General features: G+C 45.1%; 1 protein-coding gene across 11 annotated transcripts in view; it reads left to right on the top strand.

Moving 5' to 3' along the window:
- The window catches only part of TSPOAP1 (TSPO associated protein 1), a 71,521-nt gene that overhangs the window by 21,150 nt on the left and 30,980 nt on the right, over positions 1–19,391 (top strand). For 10 of the 11 annotated variants that reach the window (XM_042791420.1, XM_033003766.2, XM_033003729.2 and 7 more), the window contains 9 exons: positions 5,223–5,330; positions 6,191–6,274; positions 7,738–7,827; positions 9,143–9,265; positions 9,671–9,775; positions 10,125–10,175; positions 12,816–12,836; positions 16,364–16,547; positions 16,887–17,107. In XM_042791420.1, coding sequence (XP_042647354.1) covers positions 5,223–5,330; positions 6,191–6,274; positions 7,738–7,827; positions 9,143–9,265; positions 9,671–9,775; positions 10,125–10,175; positions 12,816–12,836; positions 16,364–16,547; positions 16,887–17,107 — 987 coding nt within the window. The remainder of the gene's footprint in view (positions 1–5,222; positions 5,331–6,190; positions 6,275–7,737; positions 7,828–9,142; positions 9,266–9,670; positions 9,776–10,124; positions 10,176–12,815; positions 12,837–16,363; positions 16,548–16,886; positions 17,108–19,391) is intronic. The other variant, XM_033003723.2, reaches the window with a different exon arrangement.

Raw genomic sequence — 19,391 nt, 5'->3', positions numbered from 1 at the left:
GTGTTGGGACACCGCGCCACGGTGGGGGCTCAGTGCTGCTCATCTTCCCCAGCACGGTGCTCCCACGCCGTGTTTCCCAGCCTAGGAAACCAGTCGACGCCTCTTTTTGCTCTCGTTTTCTGAAAACGCACGCCTTCGGTGCTTGCGGGAGTCTGGATGTTGGCTCCCAGCGGCTGACCGACGGGCACCCACGGCCATGGTGGCAGCGGCAGGGAGGCCTGCTGCTCCCTGACCCCCGGCCTAGAGGCCCCCGCCAGGCCGAGCCCGCTCAGGCCGCGCCGAGGAGCAGGCGGGCCCGCCAGGCCCCGGCGGTGGTACGGCCCGGCGGTGGTACGGCCCGGTAAATCCGCGCCGCCTCAGGGCGCCGCCTCCCCGCTGGCGGGCCGCGCAGCCGGCAGGTAAGGCCGGGCCCTCCCGGGACGCCCCTCGCCGGGCCGGGCTGGGGGGCGGCTGCGGCGCCGCTGCCGCCGGGGGTCGGGGCGGGCGGGCCCGAAGCAGCGCCGGGGAGCGGCCCTCCCGCGGCAGGACCGAGCCGCCGCCGGGCCAGGCCCGCCGAGGCCTCCCCTGCCTGCGGGGTTGGGCGGCGGGGCGTTACCTCAGCGCTGGGGGGCCGGCTCCTCCCCAGAGGAAGGTGGAAGGAGCGGCGAGAGGGCCGGGGCTGGCCCGGGGGGCCCAGCCCACCGTGGGGGCCGAGGTCCCGGCGGGTGCCGCCGGCGTGGGCCGCGGGAGCCGGGGCCGGGTCGGGGGTGCGGGGCCGGCGGAGGCCTCCAGGGCTGCCCCGCAGGCCGGGCGGGCGGGTGCGTGGGGCCAGGCCTCGGGTACCGGCTGCGCCCCGCGGCCCCCCAGCTCCGGCGGTGTGGGGGTTTCCCGAGTCAGGGGTGGCACGGCGGGGTCTGCTGGCGCCCGCTGGGTTTGCCTGGTGTGCGTTCACACGGTTTCTTGTCGAAGTTTTCAGTACCTGCGGTATCCCGTGGCAAGATTTCACATCTGTAGGCTGAGTGAGGATGGGATACTCATCCTTCCTCTGAACTACCCCCAGCTGTTGTCACTATTGCTCCCTAGCTCCTATAGAAGATATACTGAATATTCATTCCTTGTTCATTTTTTCCAAGTCACTTGTGAGTTTATGGGTTCCTCTCCTTCCATTGTTTGTTTTGTTTTGTTTTGTTTTTTTGTTGTTGTTGTTTTGTTTTTTTGTTTGTTCGTTTGTTTTTTGTTTCTAGCCTCTTCCCATTACTCAGTGTTAATAACCTTTCTCTCCTTCCTTTGTACATTTTGCCATTTTTGTGTTGGAGGAAGCAGCACTGCATGCAGTATCACAGATGCTGGGTCATTGATTTATATGGTGGCGTAATGAAGTTTTCTCTCCCTTTCCCAGTAGATCCATTTGCCTTTTTGTCTAAGCACTGGATTATATTAAAACATCATTTGTCTGATGTCCCTCTGTAATCTCTCAGTGTCATGAGGCCCTCTTCACCATTTGTCTCATTGCTACATCAGTGCTTGGAGAGAACTGTTCCTGGTGCCTCTCTTTCAGTCCTCTCTTTTTTTTCTTTTATTAGATACTTACCCAAGAAAAAACCTTCCCCTTCCTGTGGTGTCTCAGTGTCTGCAGAAGCCTTTCAAAGCACTGTAACTGAATGTGTTCACAGCACCCGAGCAGATTGTACCTACTAGATCTTCCTCACCCGTTGCTTGATGACACCTTACAAATTTCTTTATAGATTTGTGAGTGTGGGTTTTTTTCAGTATCTGCGTAATCTCTGTTGCAATTTCTAGCAGTCTGCCCAGAACAGGTGTCGAATGTACTGGTCCGTGTTTCCGCAGATCTTTACTAGAATACTGTTAAAACTGGACATTTGCCACCTTCCACTTATTTCATATTAAGATGGTGTCAGAGAAGGGACACACTGCACGTCTTGATTCAGTTACTGCTAAAGTGAGAGATTCATTTCATGCTGAAGGGGGTTTTTGAACCCTTGGGTGAACGTGGTCTAATCTTTGTGATTTGTTACTGTTTATTTTGTTGGCTTCCACAGTTCTTATAGACAGTTCAGTTTGAGAGAGATCTTAATAGTTTGAGATTTCTGCCCTGGTGGCCCCAAATTCCTCCATGATGAAGAGGGATGCACAGACTTCTTTTTTTGTTTTTTTTTTTTTTTCCCTCTGCTCTGCTTTTGTCTTCCTTGAGATTGTTCTTCCATTCCTTGGTTTTCAGCTGACCCTGCAGATTCTGTCAGACAATAACATGTGTTACAGACTTCATGGATGCTCTTTATTTCTGTGATTCAGGAGTGTGTCCTCACTGCCAGAAGATTTCTGGCAGGTAAGTAGCAAGAAGACTAAGCCCAACAGCAGTAGTGAAGGGGGAGCAAGGAGGCTGTTGCCAGTCTCTTAGCTGAAACCTGTAGCACAGAACACCCCGGGCTCCATGGACTGTATTCATGCGGGTGCAGTGGTGCTATGCTGAGGATGAAGTCAGCTCTTGGGGGCAGTAATTGCAGTTGTCATAATTGAAAGAAATTACTTTGTTCTTCTATCCTGCTCCTCAGCACAGTGCATCAGGACAGTATTCTCCAGCTTTCAAAGAACTTACTCAGAGTATGAAGAGCAAGCTTCTCCTCTAAGTGTCCTTGGAAAATCCCATTTCTCTGTTCTGATTTCTCTACTTCTTTATTTAGGGTCTTGGGGGGATGTTTATCTCTGTAATGACATATAATTTAGCAGGGATTTCTTTTAGTGGTGGTGCTGGCTTAAACAACCTCTTGTTCACCCCTGCTTGTTCCCACTGCTCCTTCAGTTGTGTCAGTGCAACTCATGTTGATCAGGGGGACGTGACAGATCTGAGTTAAAAACAACCTACCAAATGCAGCCTTCCTCTCACCTTTTTCCTGAAACCTGCATCAGCTTCCTGGTCCAGCTCTGCCTGACACTGCACAGAGCTGCCCTGGCACAGCTGAGTAAATGGGCCATGGTTAGGTGGGAAATGCTGTAGTGATTCTTTTGGGGCAGGATTGCAATGATGCTTCCTGGTTGCCTCGGGCAGAGCTTTCTAGAAAACCTACAGCATTTTTAATTCACTCTGTTGCATGCTTTAAACTTTCTTGTCAGAAGTATGGGTACTTGTGTGCCTGTTGTATATTTGGCTTTAGCTGGTACAGCCTGGGGATGCTGATCAGTTGTAGGGCCCCATCCTGCTGTCTCAGCAGGGACTCTGCCAAGGTCAGTGCAGCCCAGGTGGATAGCACTAGGGGTGGAAAGCAGCTGTTCTACAGTGATTTTTAACTGTATGGTTGAACAGATTCCTTGCACCTGGCTCATTCATTGAGCATCTTTGAGTCCCTGCTGTGAATGAGGTGGCACAGCTCCAGGTCACAGCTCTCTGTGATGTGTGCCAGTCTCATTTATCAGTTGTTTAATATGGTGATGCATCTGGATTCTGTGTCAAAATAACTGTATATGGGCATGTGGCTAGGGGCATGTCTTTGTTCTTGGGTGGAAATCAGGTCCATGTGGGCAAATCTGTTATTTTTTTATTTTTTGTAAATTGTCTGTAATTAGGAATGTCATCATTTTGTTTAGCTTTTTGCTGGGAAATGATCACAAACAAGTAAATTTGTCTTGCATATCTGTTTGCAAGAGAGTATGACTCTGTGCAGTGAGTATCTAACTAGCTAGCATCCACTAGCATTCCTTGGGACCTAATTTCATTAAAGTTGACTGAAATGCAAATTCTCAGTTTTCAAGGAAGCATAATTTTGAAGGGGAGGTGTGAAATACAGATTTGAAATTTAGTATGTGCCAGGTGGTTTAGCAAAAAAAAAAAGTCACAGAAACATTTACACATGGATATTCCAGAGTTAAATGCTGGTTTCATGGCACATCTGACAGCTCCCAAGGGCTGGAGTTTGTAGGGTACCATGGCTCGGGTGGAGGAACTTAAGATTTCCAGGCACAGGTTGGTGCTCAGACTGCCAGGCTCCCAAGTGAACCTTATTACATGAGTGGTGGGGAATCCTTGAGCCACACTGCAGGATGGTGGTTTCAGGATTTTTCTTGTAGCAGAAAATCTGAAAACCTTGACCTGGGCTTGAGTGTAGCTTCTTAGGGTTTTCTGGCTTTCAGCAGTGGAGCCATGAATATAGGTATAGTTAAAACCAGGGTTTCAAGCGTAAAGCAGGTAAAAGAAATGTTGTTTTAGGTATAGTGCTTAGACACTGTCCTAATGGCTCACTGTAAATGGAGCTCAGACTTAGTAATGTAGACCCCTCAGCATTGTAGGTGTTCAAAGTGAAATGAGAAATTCCACTTCTAATGGGAGGTTAACTGAAGGATAAGGGCTGAGATGGAGTCCTGCAATCTGGCTTCTTGCTCACTGTACAAGTTGGCTTTGATGGTCCTAAAGATCTCCTGTCCCTAAAATCTATTTATCAAAAATAACTTTAAATTCAATTTTTAAAACTTAATCAAAGCCCTCTTTCTTCTATTTACCTCAAGCCTTGCCCTGCTGTCAGGGATTACTCTAGGCAGACAATGTCAAGTCAAATATCAGTTGAGAGTGAAAATTCAGAGGATTAAAGGTGCGTTTGTCTGTAGCCCAAATTAAAAGGCATTTTGTTAGAAACCTGCATACAAATGTGTACAGAAAGGTGTCTCCTTTCATCTGATTTGGTGGTGGCACATAAGCCATGGCACATCTGCTGCCATTTCAGTCCTTCTCAGCTACCAGCTGAAGTGGCGTTCTCCATTTATTGGTATTTTTTTGTCTGCTCTTCCCTGCCTTTAGATTCCAACATCTTCACTGATGTCTGCTTTCTGCTGTTTGTGAGGGTTGTGTTCTCCCTCCTGACCATCTTCCATATTCTTTTTATTGCATTGGAGAGGGCCATGAAAGGTGTTGCTGATGCCTCTCATTGAAACCTTAGATGAGGCACAAATGGGAACTCAGATCTGAGAGCTTTCTGGAGCCGTGGGTGGTTTAGTCAAGCTGGATTGATTGGTGCTGGGCTCCAGAAGCCTCCCAGCAGAGATCTCTGGTGTCTGAGAGACCCCTGACACGGTTGGTGTTCACTTTTCTCCACGTGCAGTGATGCAGTTCAGAGATCAGGGGATTTCATGTCCCAGGCAGTACTGCCAGGAGAGCCTCTTCTCCCTTGATGTGCTTGGTGTGCTCTGTACTCCTGGCTATCCCTGAGCTTTCTGGCATCTTGTTTGCTTTCCAGGTGGAACCAGGTGTGCAGCCGCTGGCACCTGCCTCTGAAGGACATGAAAATTTCCCTCCCAAAAATGTAATAACAGACCAAGAGAGCAGCCAACAGATACAGCAGCTGGTGAGTTGTCGACCTGGTTTTGGGTGAAGGGGTGCTATGCTTTTCTTGGGATTTTCACCAGTGCAATCCAGTCAGAGACTGAAGTCTTTTTAGGTGCAGCTGCTCTGCAAAAGTGGGAAGCTTGGAGAATTGGTGGGAAAACACAGGCCATCTGCATGGAGACTGTTGGTAGGTGGCAGCTCCAGGCATTGGGCTGGCAGGGAAATATGTTGCATTAAAATGAGAGGGAAACGTGCCAGTAGATTCTGTGCTGTGTTTGGTTTAGTCTTATTTGAACTGGGAACAGATATGACTGACCTGGGACAGATGTCATGTGAGGAATATGTCCCTTGTGAATTGTTCCAGCAAACTAGGGCAGTGTATAGTGAGGTTTAGCAGTTCTTATCTATCTGAGGAACCAAGAGTGGTAGCGAGTAACTGCAGATAAAGGTACATAACCAGAGGATGTCTGCTCTCTGTTAGATGTCATTTGGATTAGCATAGGAGCTCAGGTAGCACATCTAGTGTTTCAAGGTGAATATTTTGCACAGCTCTGTCTTTTTGTCCTCTGCATCCTGTCTTCCATACTATTCTATACAAATAGGAACCGTCTGTGCAAATGCTAAAGAGCAAACTGCTTCCAGAAGATGAAACACTTGGGGAAGAAAGAAATAGCTGTTTCACTTGAAAAATTTATTGGTTTTACTACTTTTTTAAAAAAATCTTCCTTAGTTTCTATATTCTTTATGTTTGTCACAAAGAGATTTTCTTGAGAAGATAAAAATAGCAGATACAGCATTGGGTCTGAGAAGCTGGGCTTGAATTTCTTATACATTGTAAGAATGTGGACTTGCTGATCTACTTATGTTTGTTTTGTGCAGGAATTTGAACTCAAGAAAAAGCGCAAAAAATGTGAAAACCTTGAGCACGAAGTGAGGAAAAAGCATAAAAGATGCAAAGAACTGGTAAGTGTTCTTGTTCCCTATGGTTGTGAGCACAATGTTGGAAGAGGAGGTAGGTTGTTGCATGCCTCTCTGAGATTCTCTTCAGTTTAGTAAGGAATCACCAGTCTTTCTCTTAATTTGACCAGTGTCACATACTTTGAGCTCCAGCCCTTGAGGCTGGAATTGTTTGTTTAGTCTTTCAGCTAGCTATGGGTTGAATATAGCTACATAAATCACTGGATGAAATTCTGTGGCCTTTGCTAGTTTGAGGAGATACTTACCGTTTTCACATGCACTCCAGACAAGTATTGAAAAATTTCTGCATCTTGAGAGGGTAATTGCACAAACCCACCGTTATTTTCTTGTGCTTATTTGTTGGATGAAATCTTGTCTCTGCTTAATTTCATGGAGGTTTTGGAGGTCATATCTCAGCATCTGGATTTCTTCCTTCTGTTTCTACTTTGCTGAGCAGCATTGGTGGCATTAGTGACTACAACAATGTATAGTTTCACCCACAGGTGCTTACCTTCTGAAAAGATGTTTTATGTCTTGCTCAAACCTCAGGTCGGGTCAGTTCTGATGCATACCTCAGACTCACATGCAGTTCACAGTGCATAGCTTAGCCTCATTGTCTGGGTTAGAATGGGACACTTAAGGAATGAATTGGTCATTGTGTGTTGTAAGACAGTGGCTTTTCAAGGTCAAGAAGGGACAAACTCACCTTGAAATACTGAGACTTAGACTGCGCACACATGGAATTAGCTCCTGGAAGAGCCAGAAAATCTTTGATAATCTGTAAATCATTGGAATAGGGAAATGTTTGTGTGTGTCTGTGTGGAGTTATGTGATCATGCAACTATTAAATTCCTCTAATGCTGTACAAAGTTGCTGCAGGTGGACTGGACCTGACAAATTCAGTGTCTCTCCATATGTCCATGGTGTCCTGCCTGCTCAGAGACAGTATTCTCTAAGGCAGAGTGATAGCTGACTCGTGTTGCTTTCTTAACTCCAGACTGAATCCTGGTTTCAGAGTCAGCCATTTAAAACTCTAAAGAGTTTGCAGTCTAGAACTCTCTTTAGCATCATTCTTCCAAATAATTTTTCTTCCTTAACTGAAATTTGTCAAGAAGACTCTAATCTTGAACCAATGGTGAAACTTCATGGATTGTTTTAGATGGAGTTGGAATTCTGGACAGCAGTATGTAAAGAATGTGACATGGGAGCTGTGAAATAGACAAGGAACTGTCTTTCTCATTCTGGGGTTTGAGGCTATGTAAACAGGAAAAGAAACTTAAGAGATTGTCTGTCACAGAACTTGTATCTGCTTGAGCAGTGCTGCACGCTGTTACCTTCCACCCCTCAAGCAGCATCCCGTGAGCATCCTGTACCATCAGTCAGCAGGAGCAGTGGAGCTGCTCTGCAGAATAATTTGGGGGAGTTAGTCTGAGGGCTGTGGTGTAGTAATGCCTGCTCTTTCTGGACAGGAGATCCAGCTGCAGGAAGTACAAAGTGAAAATGCACGACTGGCCGAAGAGAACTTGCAGCTCAACGAGAAGGCTGGATGGGCAGGACAGGTAAAAAGCGGTATCTTTGTTTGTCAGATGGAGCATTAGCTTCTGTAAAATTTTGCTGGGAAGAACTTGCTAGCATGCTAGGTTTTTGGTTTTCCAGCTGAGTAACAGTCATGTGCCCACCTGTGTACCTCTTTGTTGTGTGTACCCCATGGTAACTGCAAGCAGAGCAGTTAACTGCCCTATTTTTATTGCAGAGTTTCCCAAAACTTGAGTGAGGTGCTTTGTCCTTACTTAAGTTCTTACTTGGTTTACCTGTGGTAACTTGTTAATGAATTCATAACCAAAGACAGGCAGTGGTTGGTGGGGAGAGTGTGCACTGGTCAGAGCGGTAGTAGAGCAGAACCCATCACTGCAAGCAGTGCAAGCACATGGTGTGTTTGAAATTCCTCAATCACCTCTGACATTTCTTTGTCATCCTTGAAGAGAGGTGTTGGTGGCTGATGATGGGACAGGGGAGAAAGCCACCCCTGCAATTCAGAGCTGCCCTTGCCAGATGGAAAACCCAAAAGCTTCAGGTCTTGGGGCAAAGGCAGGATACTTGTATTGTTCAGTTTGTAGAGTGGATTTCAGGGGAGGGTGACTGCACCTCAGAGGGTGGTGTTCTAGGAACATGTTGAGTGTGAGAATGGTGGAAGAATTGGTACTCCAGTGAAGATTCTCCATGGGTTTCTGTTCCCAGCTCCTTCTCTGGACAAATGTAATGCACAGGAATTAGATTGTCACTTGTCTATCCCCTATGTCAATGTTGCCACCATACATAAAGCTTTCCACATATTTAATAGTTGTTTGTTTGAAGTGGAAATGTTTGTCTTTGCTTGATAATCTGCATTACTAATAGTCATCAAGCCATAGCACACTCTAGAACCAAAATACGTTGCTGGAATTTCCTGTAGGAAGTGGAGGAGGTAAAAATTATTTCACCTGCTGAAATTTCTGTACTGTTCTCTGTGTTTAGTCCCGCCATCTCGGATTTAAAAAGCTTGTAGACCTTTGTGCTTTTTTTGTATCTCTTCAATATGTAGCCTGTTCATATCCCAGTCCATTCCTCCCTGTGAATGGTGAGGGAAGATGAGCCTAGTGGGAGAAGCAGTATGTGCAAATAAAGTGTTCATTACATTGAGGGCTGATACAAATGCTCATGTATTTGTCTGGAGTAACAGCCAGAGGGAGAGAAGGTTCATGATTTTGGTATCATTACAAGTAGAAAGCAGTTCTGCAAAACAACCTATTGAGATACAGAAATAAATTGTCCTCCATTATTTATACATGGAATATCTATGGCTACTTGGGCTAATTGAAAATCTTTTCTCTTCAGGTTGAATCTGAGAATGCTGACCTGAAATTGCAGGTTGTTTTGGTTACTAAGGAACGGGATTCAGTAATTCAGACGAATCAAGGACTCCAAACCAAGCTGGAGAATCTAGAGCAGGTGCTGAAGGTCAGTAGGATCAACATGGCTGGAAGGACTGTCCAGACACTTAGTGCTGCTTTTGGATGGCAGCTGTTGTCTTTTTGCTTTTTTTTGTCCATTCTTTTGTCTCTGTGCTTCCATTGGGACTTCTGCTTCTGTGGGATCCTGGAACATGGCCTTCCAAAGAGGACAGAGATGCTTTAGAAAGGCTGTTTCAGGGATTTGAGTGGGAGGGGAAATAAGGTGGCCATCACTGATTTAAGGAATTTTTTTGGCCATGTTGCTCTCGCTTGTGGTAAGAGTTTCTAACTTTCTCCTCTGTTTAATGATGACACAAAATACAGGCCGTGTTTTGACTTCATGGCCCATGGTAGGACACGGGGAAGTATTTCAGTAATGTCACCCTTCAGCTGTCTGTGAATTGTTCTGCAGCACATGAGACATGTGGCTGAGCGAAGGCAGCAGCTGGAAGTCGAGCACAAGGAAGCGCTGCTAGTCCTGCAGGAGAAGCAAGAGGAAGTCAGACGGTTGCAGCAGGTATACAGTGTGTGAGAGAATGGACATTTCACTCTCTGAATCCCTGGAAGGTGATGAGACTCCCGCACCTTGTTTCCTTGGAAGTGCGGTGTATGGAGGAGGTGTATGTGAGTTTACAGGATAACGTAAACCAGGGAAGAGTGTCTGTGTCTAGGCGAACTCTGGTACCTGAGCAAAGTGAAGGGCTTTTCTCATGAGTGGCAGTTCTGATCTCTCACTGATGTTTGTCCAAAGACACTTGCAGTCCGTACAGTGTTTTAAATCTGTAATGGTCTGTTAAGGCAGTGATGATAGTAGACGTGAACTCAGGTAGGCTGCTTTCTTATATACTCCATTTCTTATCTCTTAGGCGCAGGCAGAGGCAAAAAGAGAACATGAAGGAGCAGTACAGCTTCTAGAGGTAAGACAGAAGAAAACAAGATGGATTAGTGTCTGCAGATTTGGTATCTTTTGTTCTTAATGTCAGCTTTCTTGATGCCCTGGGTTTTGTTGGTTCTTGAGCAGAATGCTTTAACATCTTGATCAGATGCAACATGTTGCTACTGTGAGCAAGTACTGGTTGTTCTGGCAGAGTAGTCTCTGGGGTCAGAGTTTTCAGGGATTAAACCCTGGCCTGCTCAGTCCTCAGATAGGTTACTTCATTCAGATTGTGCCCAACAACTCTTTCAGGGATGCATTAAGTAACCAAACTCAGATTTGCCTGGTCCATTTTCCAGGATCGTGTGCAGGAAGGAAGAATACTTGCATCCATGTGACTTGAAATTCCTTTTGTATATATGTGCTCTATGCTTTTTATTAGGGAAAAAAAGGAGATACGTAGTTTCTACCTGAGCATAAAAAGTGATAAAGTTTGAGGCAGCTCCCCCATCCCATTTGCTAGGCCGGGACCAGGTGTGTGAGTGCTCTGACATCCACACAGAACACACTTTGCTGTAGTGGCAGACAGCTTGACAGTGCAGTCTGACAGATGTGATGAGCACTGTTTTGGTTTTGATTTGCAGTATCTCAGTGTTTATCAGGATAACTTTGGAGAAAACCTTGACTGTGGACTCCTGGAGCTGCAAATGCAAAGCCCCAAACCTGGGAACTTGATGTGGTGATTTAGTGGCTGCCAGATAGTTGGGTTAGGTGTGATGGCAAGTGGAGCAGCTTCTGCTCTCTCAGTCCACTGACGTTTTCTGAGTATTAAAAAATCCGAGAGCAAGCAGAATGCCTCACTGTACAACACCTGGACAGTGAGATCTCATGCTAATGAGGCCATGGCCCTGTCTGTAGTGGTGATGTACAGCCAGAGATGACAGGCTGAATTGCCTGTGTCCACTGCTATGCAGCAGCTCTGTGGCTGTTAGGAGCCCAGGAGAGTTGAGCAAGATGGTAAGTGTCCTTGATGGAGGAGATTGCTCCATGGCTGCAAGTAGCATCTCCTTTGAAGGGGGCCTGACCTGTATCTGAACTGCAGAGCCCGAGAGTGCTGGGCCACTGCTGGATGGTTTTCAAATTGTTGCAGGCTGGGTGAATATCATGGGGAAGTGACATTATATATTGCCCCAATTGCCGTGTCCTTTCTGGGACATCTGCTTTTGGCTGCAGAGACAGGAGCAGAGCTGGTATGGGTGCTGCTTTTATGTCAGTTGGTATTTAGCTGACTTCTTAGAAGCCTATAAAGAATGAGAGGTTTGATGCTTGCCAAATGCTTTCTGAACTAATTCACTGAAGGATTGGAGAAGCTACCTAGGTTTAAAGTAGACATTGACCTCTGCAAAGGACGAAAGAGACAGTCATTTTGTTCTATGTTTGAGAGGCTGGTAGTGTTCTTCTGCAAGGGCCTCATCGGTTAAATATTCTTGCTTTCGTGTTGCTGGTACAGAGATGCTTTATGACACCAGCTGGACCAAAGAAAGAGAAATTGTCATTGAAAGCTAGTTTAATGTGGATCAACAGTCATTTTAACGAATTGACTATAATCATAGTCATTTCAGAACATCAGTGTAGGGAAAAATTAGGGGGTTTGGGGTACTTACACTGTATATTGTAATTTTTACATGTGTTTGGATTGCTTTTTGATGTAATATTAATGAAGAATGAGTGTGGTCCGTTTGCCTGTTGGAAGAGTTCAGTCCCATGATTGTCATAAGTGGAGTCTCTCCTCAGAGATGTTCAAAACTCAAGTAGACAAAGCTCTCAGCAACCTGCTCTAGCTGACCTTCCTGTGAGCTGAGTTGGACTAGGTGCTCTCCGGAGCTGCCTTCCAACCTCAGCTATTCTGTAGTTCCATAATAAGGCAGTGACGGGGGTGAGTAGAGGTATGGGATGGTTTCTGTGTGCAGATATGCCATGGATAGAAGGACTGTCTCAGTTTAGAGAGAAAACCTCGAAGGTTATGGTCATGGGAAGGAAGGAGTTCAGCAATGGTTCCAAAGTACATGAGACAAGATTCTCAACTACCTTTTACACTGCATAGATGCAAAAGACAACAGCCTGATTTCAGGAATCCAGTGTAGAATTTTTTTGGGAAAATATGGTGAACAGCTTAGCTTTGCTTGCTTTGCCTGACCTAGGAGCAGGGTGCATGACTGAGCAGGCTCTTAGGTGCTTGAAATCATGTCAAAGCCAGGTTCTGAGCTGTGCCTTGATTCCCAGCACTCCTTGATCTCAAACATGGGGAAAGGTCCAGACACAAAATATTCATTCTGTTGATTTTATGGGTGGTTCCAATGTGCTGGGGAAAGAGGGATTGAAATTTAGCACTGACTTGTGATTTGGCTCAAAGCACGTTGTGATTTGGAGGCCCTTAGAAAGTGCATGGTTATCTTATTTATGCATTTGGTATGTGGGATTTGGCTTTTGTTTAGCAAGCAGATGCTTGTGGGAATGAGATGGGAATCTCAGTATATGGAACAAGGCAGGCACTGTAAGTCAGTGAGAAAACAATTTCATTAAAACTGAGGGTTGGGTTATCTTTGGCAGATTGTTGATTTTTGGCTAGTATAAGTGCTGTTGTGGTTTTATATCTCTTTTTGCTTTTTTTTCTTGCTACCAGAGTACTTTGGATTGCATGCAGGTACTGCTATAATCCTGTCAAACAGGACATTTTTCTCCTCTATCCTGACTTTGACAGTTGCTTGATATTCTTGTTTTAACTATACTCTGGAAAAGATTGCAAGAGTGTCACCTCCAAGAAATAAATGTAATTAAAGGAGCTACCACTATGAGTTTGATGGAGCAGCTGCTTTTCTGTTTAAATGCTTTGCTTTCTCAAGCAAATAGAATTAGGAGATTTATTTTATTGACATTTCCAGATTTTTAGAATTGTCCAACTGTGCACCTTCTCCATGTGTCACATACATTTAAAGATCTTTTGGGAACTACTCACAGTCCAAGAGTGAAGTGCTTCCTTCAAAACCCGAAAGCAATGGCAATATCATTGCAAATGAAAGTGTCGTGAAGAAAGACGGGTCCTGCTGGCTTTGTAATTGTTTGGAAGATGAGGAGCAGAGATTGTGAATAACAGTTTTCACAGAAAAGGTAGTAACTAATAAAGATACAGTCTGGGAGCTGTGCTAGCCAGCCTATTCACAAAAGACTTGGAAAGAAGACTTATGTGGAAGTGATGGGGTTTGTACCTGATAGAATGCTGCTTTCAGCAGTTACCTTCAGATCTGACTGCAAAGAGCTGTGAGGAGATCTCACGAGTAACGGGGAGATTAAATGACAGGTAACACTGACTGTGCAGAAGCCTGCACATGGAGGAGAAGCAGCCGTGAATAATCATGCACAGTAGTGGGCTCTGAATTACCTGTTGTGTCAAGAGATGCAATGTTTGAGGTAGGGCGTTTTTTTAAAATGCCAGTTCAACTCACAGGTCTGGTCAAAAAGGCAAGTACAATGTTGGGAACTTTTAGGAAAGGAATTGGGAACAATCCATGAACATTATTCGGGTATGCCCACATCCTGTAGAAGTAGCACCCACATCTATGTGGAGTTATGGATGTTCTTTGAATCCCTTTGGCATTAGCCCTGCTTTGAGCAGGAGTTTGGACTGCAGACCTATAGAGCTCCTTTCTAGCAAAATCATGACTCTGATCTCAAAATCATATAGCAGAAAATATGCAGAAAGGTGACAAGGGACGTCTGGATGGGGAACGTCATCTGTAGGAGAAGTATAATAGAGCAGCCAGGAAGGAGAGTATCCGAGAGGACAGGGCTGAGCTTGTGGTGGTTGGGTCTACCTTGGTGTGGAAAATCAGAGTAAGTTCCTGAATTGGTGGTTAAACTGACCCCACTAAGCTCTCTGGTCTCTGCTCTTGCAGCCTCTTCTGGTAATCATCCTACTCAATCTCGGTGTGTAGCTCATCTTTCTCCCTGTTTTGGGTTGGGCATAGACACAAAAGTCTCTTCTCTCTTCTGTGTCTGGGGCTTGATTCCTGCAGGTTTCCTGAAGCTCCTTCCTCTTCCTTATCCCCCTGCCTCCTAGCACTGCCCTGGAAACTTGCTGCTTGCCCAGCTGTGTGTGAACCTCTGCAAGTAGTCTGGTAGAAGTATGCATTGTGTGAAGTGTGGCAGTAGTACTTAAGGGATGTTTGTACATTGTTTTGAATAACACAAGATCTGAAAGACACCTGAGTAATGAAGTATCTCAGAATTAAACCATGGATTATTCAGGCTGTTGGCTTGGCCACAAGCATAAATGGATTAAACTGTGATTAATAAATTTACAGAACCAAAGTAATATTATGATGCTGTTAAACACAATATCCAGATGCATCTGCTGGCTCAGGTCTCCAGACAAGATGGGAAAACCCTCTCTGGTCCTACAGTCATTCTGTGCCTGTCTCTTGTCATAGGCTGTGTCCCAAGGTGGGATCAGGGACAGGTGTTGGTCTACTGGAAGCCCTGCTTTGATCCAGTGCCACTGTTTTTACTGTTCATGGTTTCTTTTCTCATGTATTGCATAGGGGAGAAGCATTTATGTGAAAAATCTTAACTGTAAGTAAATTTGAGCCCTTATGATTGTGGAGGAATCCTGTGCAGCATGACTTGATGAACAGGGAGTTGACTTGTAGCAAGTGGAAAATGCAGATGATTCCAGAACTTGCTCATGGCACCTGATAATCTCTTTCAGTTCAGAGACAGTTATTTCTTCCCAGACTATAAAAGATTTCAGCAGGCTTCCCTTAAAGACTGAGAGATCCTAACTAGTTGTGAAAGAGACAAGTGGTAAACTGACATGTTTAAAACAGGTATGCCACAATAAAATAAAGATTTACGCACGCTCAGAAGTTGATAGGGAGTGGGCTAAAAGATTTTGCAGTACTCTGAGACCAGAAAGAAAGCTTTTTCTAGGTCAGATGTGTTATTTATAGAGCTGTCTAAAAACCAGACTTTCTGTCTCACAGAATATTTCAAGGCATGATGTATTTTTTTTTTAATTGGAAGGAGAAGACATTTCAAAAACATTTTGTGGAATGGAAAACTTTGAAGAGCACAATGCAGTCATCTCTTTTGGCACATCTTACCTAAGCAAGACGATGAGATGAGTGACTACAAAGCCTGGTGTGATCTCAGCCCAAAGAGAAAAAAGAGAACAAATGTCATCTCTTGCAAGGCAGAGCCTGCACCTCAGCCACATGCACTAATGCCATATTAAATATTTTCTGCATTAACTCAGTTGAAGAACTGCTGATGAAATAATATATTCCCATCCAGCACTGATGCTTTTTGTTTACTTATTACCTGAAGTGCCTGAGCAGGGTCTACACAGGATATCTGTCTAGTAAGCTAGAGTAAGCTGTTGCGCTGTGGAAGAGTGAGAAGAGGGAAAGGAGCAGTTGCATTCTTCTGGGAATTGATATGCCTATAACTAGGGAGTACGTGGGGATGTGTAAGGAGAGCCAGGACTCTCTCCATAGTATTTCCCCAAGGCTCCTCTGCATCTAATCTTGCTGAGATATAGCTTTCTTGTACTCAGCATGCATTTTTCTGGAACAAGTCATCCCTGTAGGACCTGGTGGCAAAGCTTTAATGTGGCTGCCCACATCAAAGAAATGATTTGCAGCATGGGCCAGGGTGCTGATGTTCTCTGCCCTTCCTAGTGCCTGGAGGAGCCAAGATCTAGAGGGACAGTTGGGAGGCCTGCCCAGAGTGGTGGGGAGGCCAGGGTAAATGTTTTGGGAGCTTGCTGAGCCCTCTGGAGTGATGGATGAGATAGAGCATCAGGAGAGCAATTCCTTTTGGAGACGTGATTTTAATCCTCCAATAAACATGCAGAACTTGTTTGTCTTTGACTTGTCTCATCTGGTCTTGTGCATGGCTTGGGTAGGATATTGAAGTTCCAACCCAGCATTTCAGGGATAATTCCTAACTGAGCTTACGGTCAGAATCCTAATGGATGGTTCAAGGATACAGAGTTTCAAGGATACTATAGGTGCAGAGCTGTCAGTTCCTACTGACTATTCCTGGGGAGAGCACCCCTTTAGGTTCTTGGAGTCTGAGATCCACGGAAAAGATGCAGCAAAGGCAAATGCTGTTTGGAGCTTCACTGGTGGTTTTGATACAGGTTTGTGCCTCATCTTGTGTCTCTCCTGTCAGGCCCGGGTAAAAGATCTGGAAGACCAGTGTCGCAGTCAAACAGAGCAGTTCAGCCTCCTGTCTCAGGAACTCAAACAATTCCGGCTTCAAACAGGAAAAATCGACCTTCTCACCTCTACGTTGGTGACTTCTGAGCTTCCTCTTGCTCTGTGCAGCTCTACCCCACAGGCCCACCAGGAGAAGGGTAATTGCTGGAGATGCCTGCAAGTGTTTTAACAAATGAGTTGTTATTTGTGTAAACAGAAAGGTGTGAAAGAAACAATGCAAATGTTTAGTTAACTTTTGGGATCCCTGTGTCTGTCTGTCTCTCTTGTAAATACCTTTGATTCATTTTGTAGTCATAGAGAACTTGGAATTTCCCTGACCAAAGAGCATCCAAGGTGTCCAGTCTGTTGTACAGTTAAAGGAACCATATTTTTAGAGACTTGAGCTACTCTAAATGGTGTTTGCTCACTGTGATGCTCACTGCTGGTTTTGTGTTCTGCCTGTGGCTAAAAGTAATGGACACAGTATTTTATTGCAGAATCAACTGTTCCTGGATTGCTCACTCACCAGAGTGCAAAGAAAGTTCACAATGAAGAGACTGATGAGTTGGAGTCGTCACAGCGAGCGCCTGATGCCACTGATGGCTCCCCAGTTGCTGCTACCAGTTCTCAGAAACAAGCTAAGAAAGTGGAACCTCAGTCAAACTCTTCAAGATCAGAATCCATGCAGAACAGTCCAAAATCTTGCCCAACTCCAGAGGTCAGTATGGGAGTGATTCCCTCTCCAGCCTGTGCTTTCTAGCCACAAGGGAATAAATGCATTACTGAGAGCACCAGTAATGTTACATTCATTCTCTCCTGGCTGCCTAAAGAAAATGGGGGAAAAACAAGAGAAAAGCTGTCAGAAAAAATTGTAAAGGCCTTGGATGCCCATGTCTGTAACGCTCATTTGAACATAGTGCTCTGCTCCAGGAAGGAAACAACTGGCTAAACAGAGTGCTGGGAGCTTGGAGAAGGAGTGGGGTGGGGAAGTTGATTGGTGGGAAGCATGGGAAAGCCCTTGCTAAACTTCCTTGTGACAACTCAGCTACTGTTAAAACACACAAAGGCTACAAACTTTTAATTTTAACATGCTAAGGAACTGCAGACTATTTTTGGCCTTGAGCTGTGGATGAGGGGCTCAAACTTCTTTGGTGCTTTTAGGTATTACAGTTTTACTTGGGGAAAGAAAAGATGCTGAGTTTGTCCTAGCAGAGGGATGAAATCAATAGGCTTTGCTGTTTGTGTCACTGAGATCCTCACAGAGGAGATCCTTCTCCTCCCCAGGAGCTCTTACATAGTATTGTAGGGTTCACTTAAACAGTCTTTCATACTCTCTGCTGTACATCACTTGATGTGACAATTTAATGTAGGGCTGTGAGTGGGTCTGGGTGTGATGACATGGGAGACAGCTTTTGCTCTTTTGGTCCACTGGTGTTTCCTGAGTGCTAAAACCTTCGACGCCCCATGGTGTGCCTAATTGCACAAGTGGAAGACACTGAAGTCTTGAGATACCAAGGCCAGGACACTAACAAAGGGATGCTGCTGTGGCAGGCAGTGTCCAGCACTATATAAGAGCTCTGAGAAGCTGTCATGTTTAGAGACAAAGTGAAGGTCACACCCGGGGAGGAACAGGTACGTGACTACTATCAATTCTGTAGTGGGAAAAATTATTATTTTTCACTTCAAGAGAAATCTTGGAAGCCACCGTGCCTCCATGGAGAGTTAAAGCCAGTAGGTCATTGTGGGATCCTTGGAAAAGAGCCGGTGTGTAGAGCATTTGCCGTCAGCAACACATGGTTATGGGAAGACTCCTCTGTTAGCAAGGCTACTAAAAGCTACTCCATTTGGATTTACCTTTGGGTGTTACAGGGTGCAGGTGTTTGTTACCCTAGGACATGGTGCAAGATTGCATTACAAGGTGTACTCTACCTTGAAGTGATGCTCTGAACTCTTTCAAAGATGAACTTTGGCAGTTCATGTACTATAAAAAATACCTACTTTGTATTCTGGTCCCTGTGATGGGTCTTCATCAATTATACATTTGCCTTGAAGTCTGCTTTAAAAAGGCAGTTTGAATAGGTTCATTGGCACCATTCCAAACAAACACAAGGGAAGTGCACTTCTTCAAAAAATATGATTGCATTACTTAACTCATTGCCCCTGAATGTAAAATTCCAAGATGTCAATGGGAACAAAAAGACTAAGACAGATTTCTCAAAGGTGCTTCAGCCAGTAGCTGCCAGTGCATTCAGAAATCCGTAAGTAGCTGATTGCTAGAAAGTGAGAGGCTATACCATGGAGATGAGTATCATGCTTGCCCTGTCTCTTGAACGCGTTCCTTCAGCATATGCTACTGGCTGTTATTAGAGCTGGCTGTTTGGACTAGATGGCCCTACCAGTTCCAACCAAAGCTCTATCTAATGTTCTGAAAGTACACAAACATTATATTGAGGTATTTACAGGTGCTGGAGAGGAACTGTCTGAACAAAAGCACTTAAAGACTTAGACATCTAATAGAGCTGTAAGGTCTCCTTTGTTCGGATTGCCATTTAAGTTGCACAGAGGGACAATTATCATTTAGAAGTAGCAAGAAATTAATTACTGAATTATGGATATGTAGGGTGGAAGGGGCCTCCAGAGTCTCTAGTCCAATCTCCTATTCAAGTGGGACTGTCACCAACACTAGATCAGTGTGGCCATGGTGGCTTTGCGTAGCTGAGGCTCTAAGGTCTTAAAGAATGGAAATCTTCCACCTCAGCAGGAACCTGTCCCAAAGTTGCATCACCCACCTAAGCAAGAAGTTTTTCCCTAATGTATGATTGGAACCCCTGAAGCTGCAACTTGGAGCTGTTGCTTTTTACTACTACTTCTTCACCTTAAGAGTAATTCTTCCAGATGGTCCTTAGCCCAGGGGCCAGACTGGCACCATACCTGAGCTTAGGGGACTTGTTCACTGATGTTTGAACCCTTTGAGTGTTCCTTTACTTTGATTTGGGCCATCT

This window comes from Tyto alba, unplaced genomic scaffold (assembly GCF_018691265.1).
Source record: "Tyto alba isolate M040663 unplaced genomic scaffold, T.alba_DEE_v4.0 Super-Scaffold_19, whole genome shotgun sequence".
NCBI classification, from domain to species: Eukaryota; Metazoa; Chordata; class Aves; order Strigiformes; family Tytonidae; genus Tyto; species Tyto alba.
Note: the sequence above shows the minus strand (reverse complement) of the source record. Positions and strands in the feature narration are given on the sequence as shown.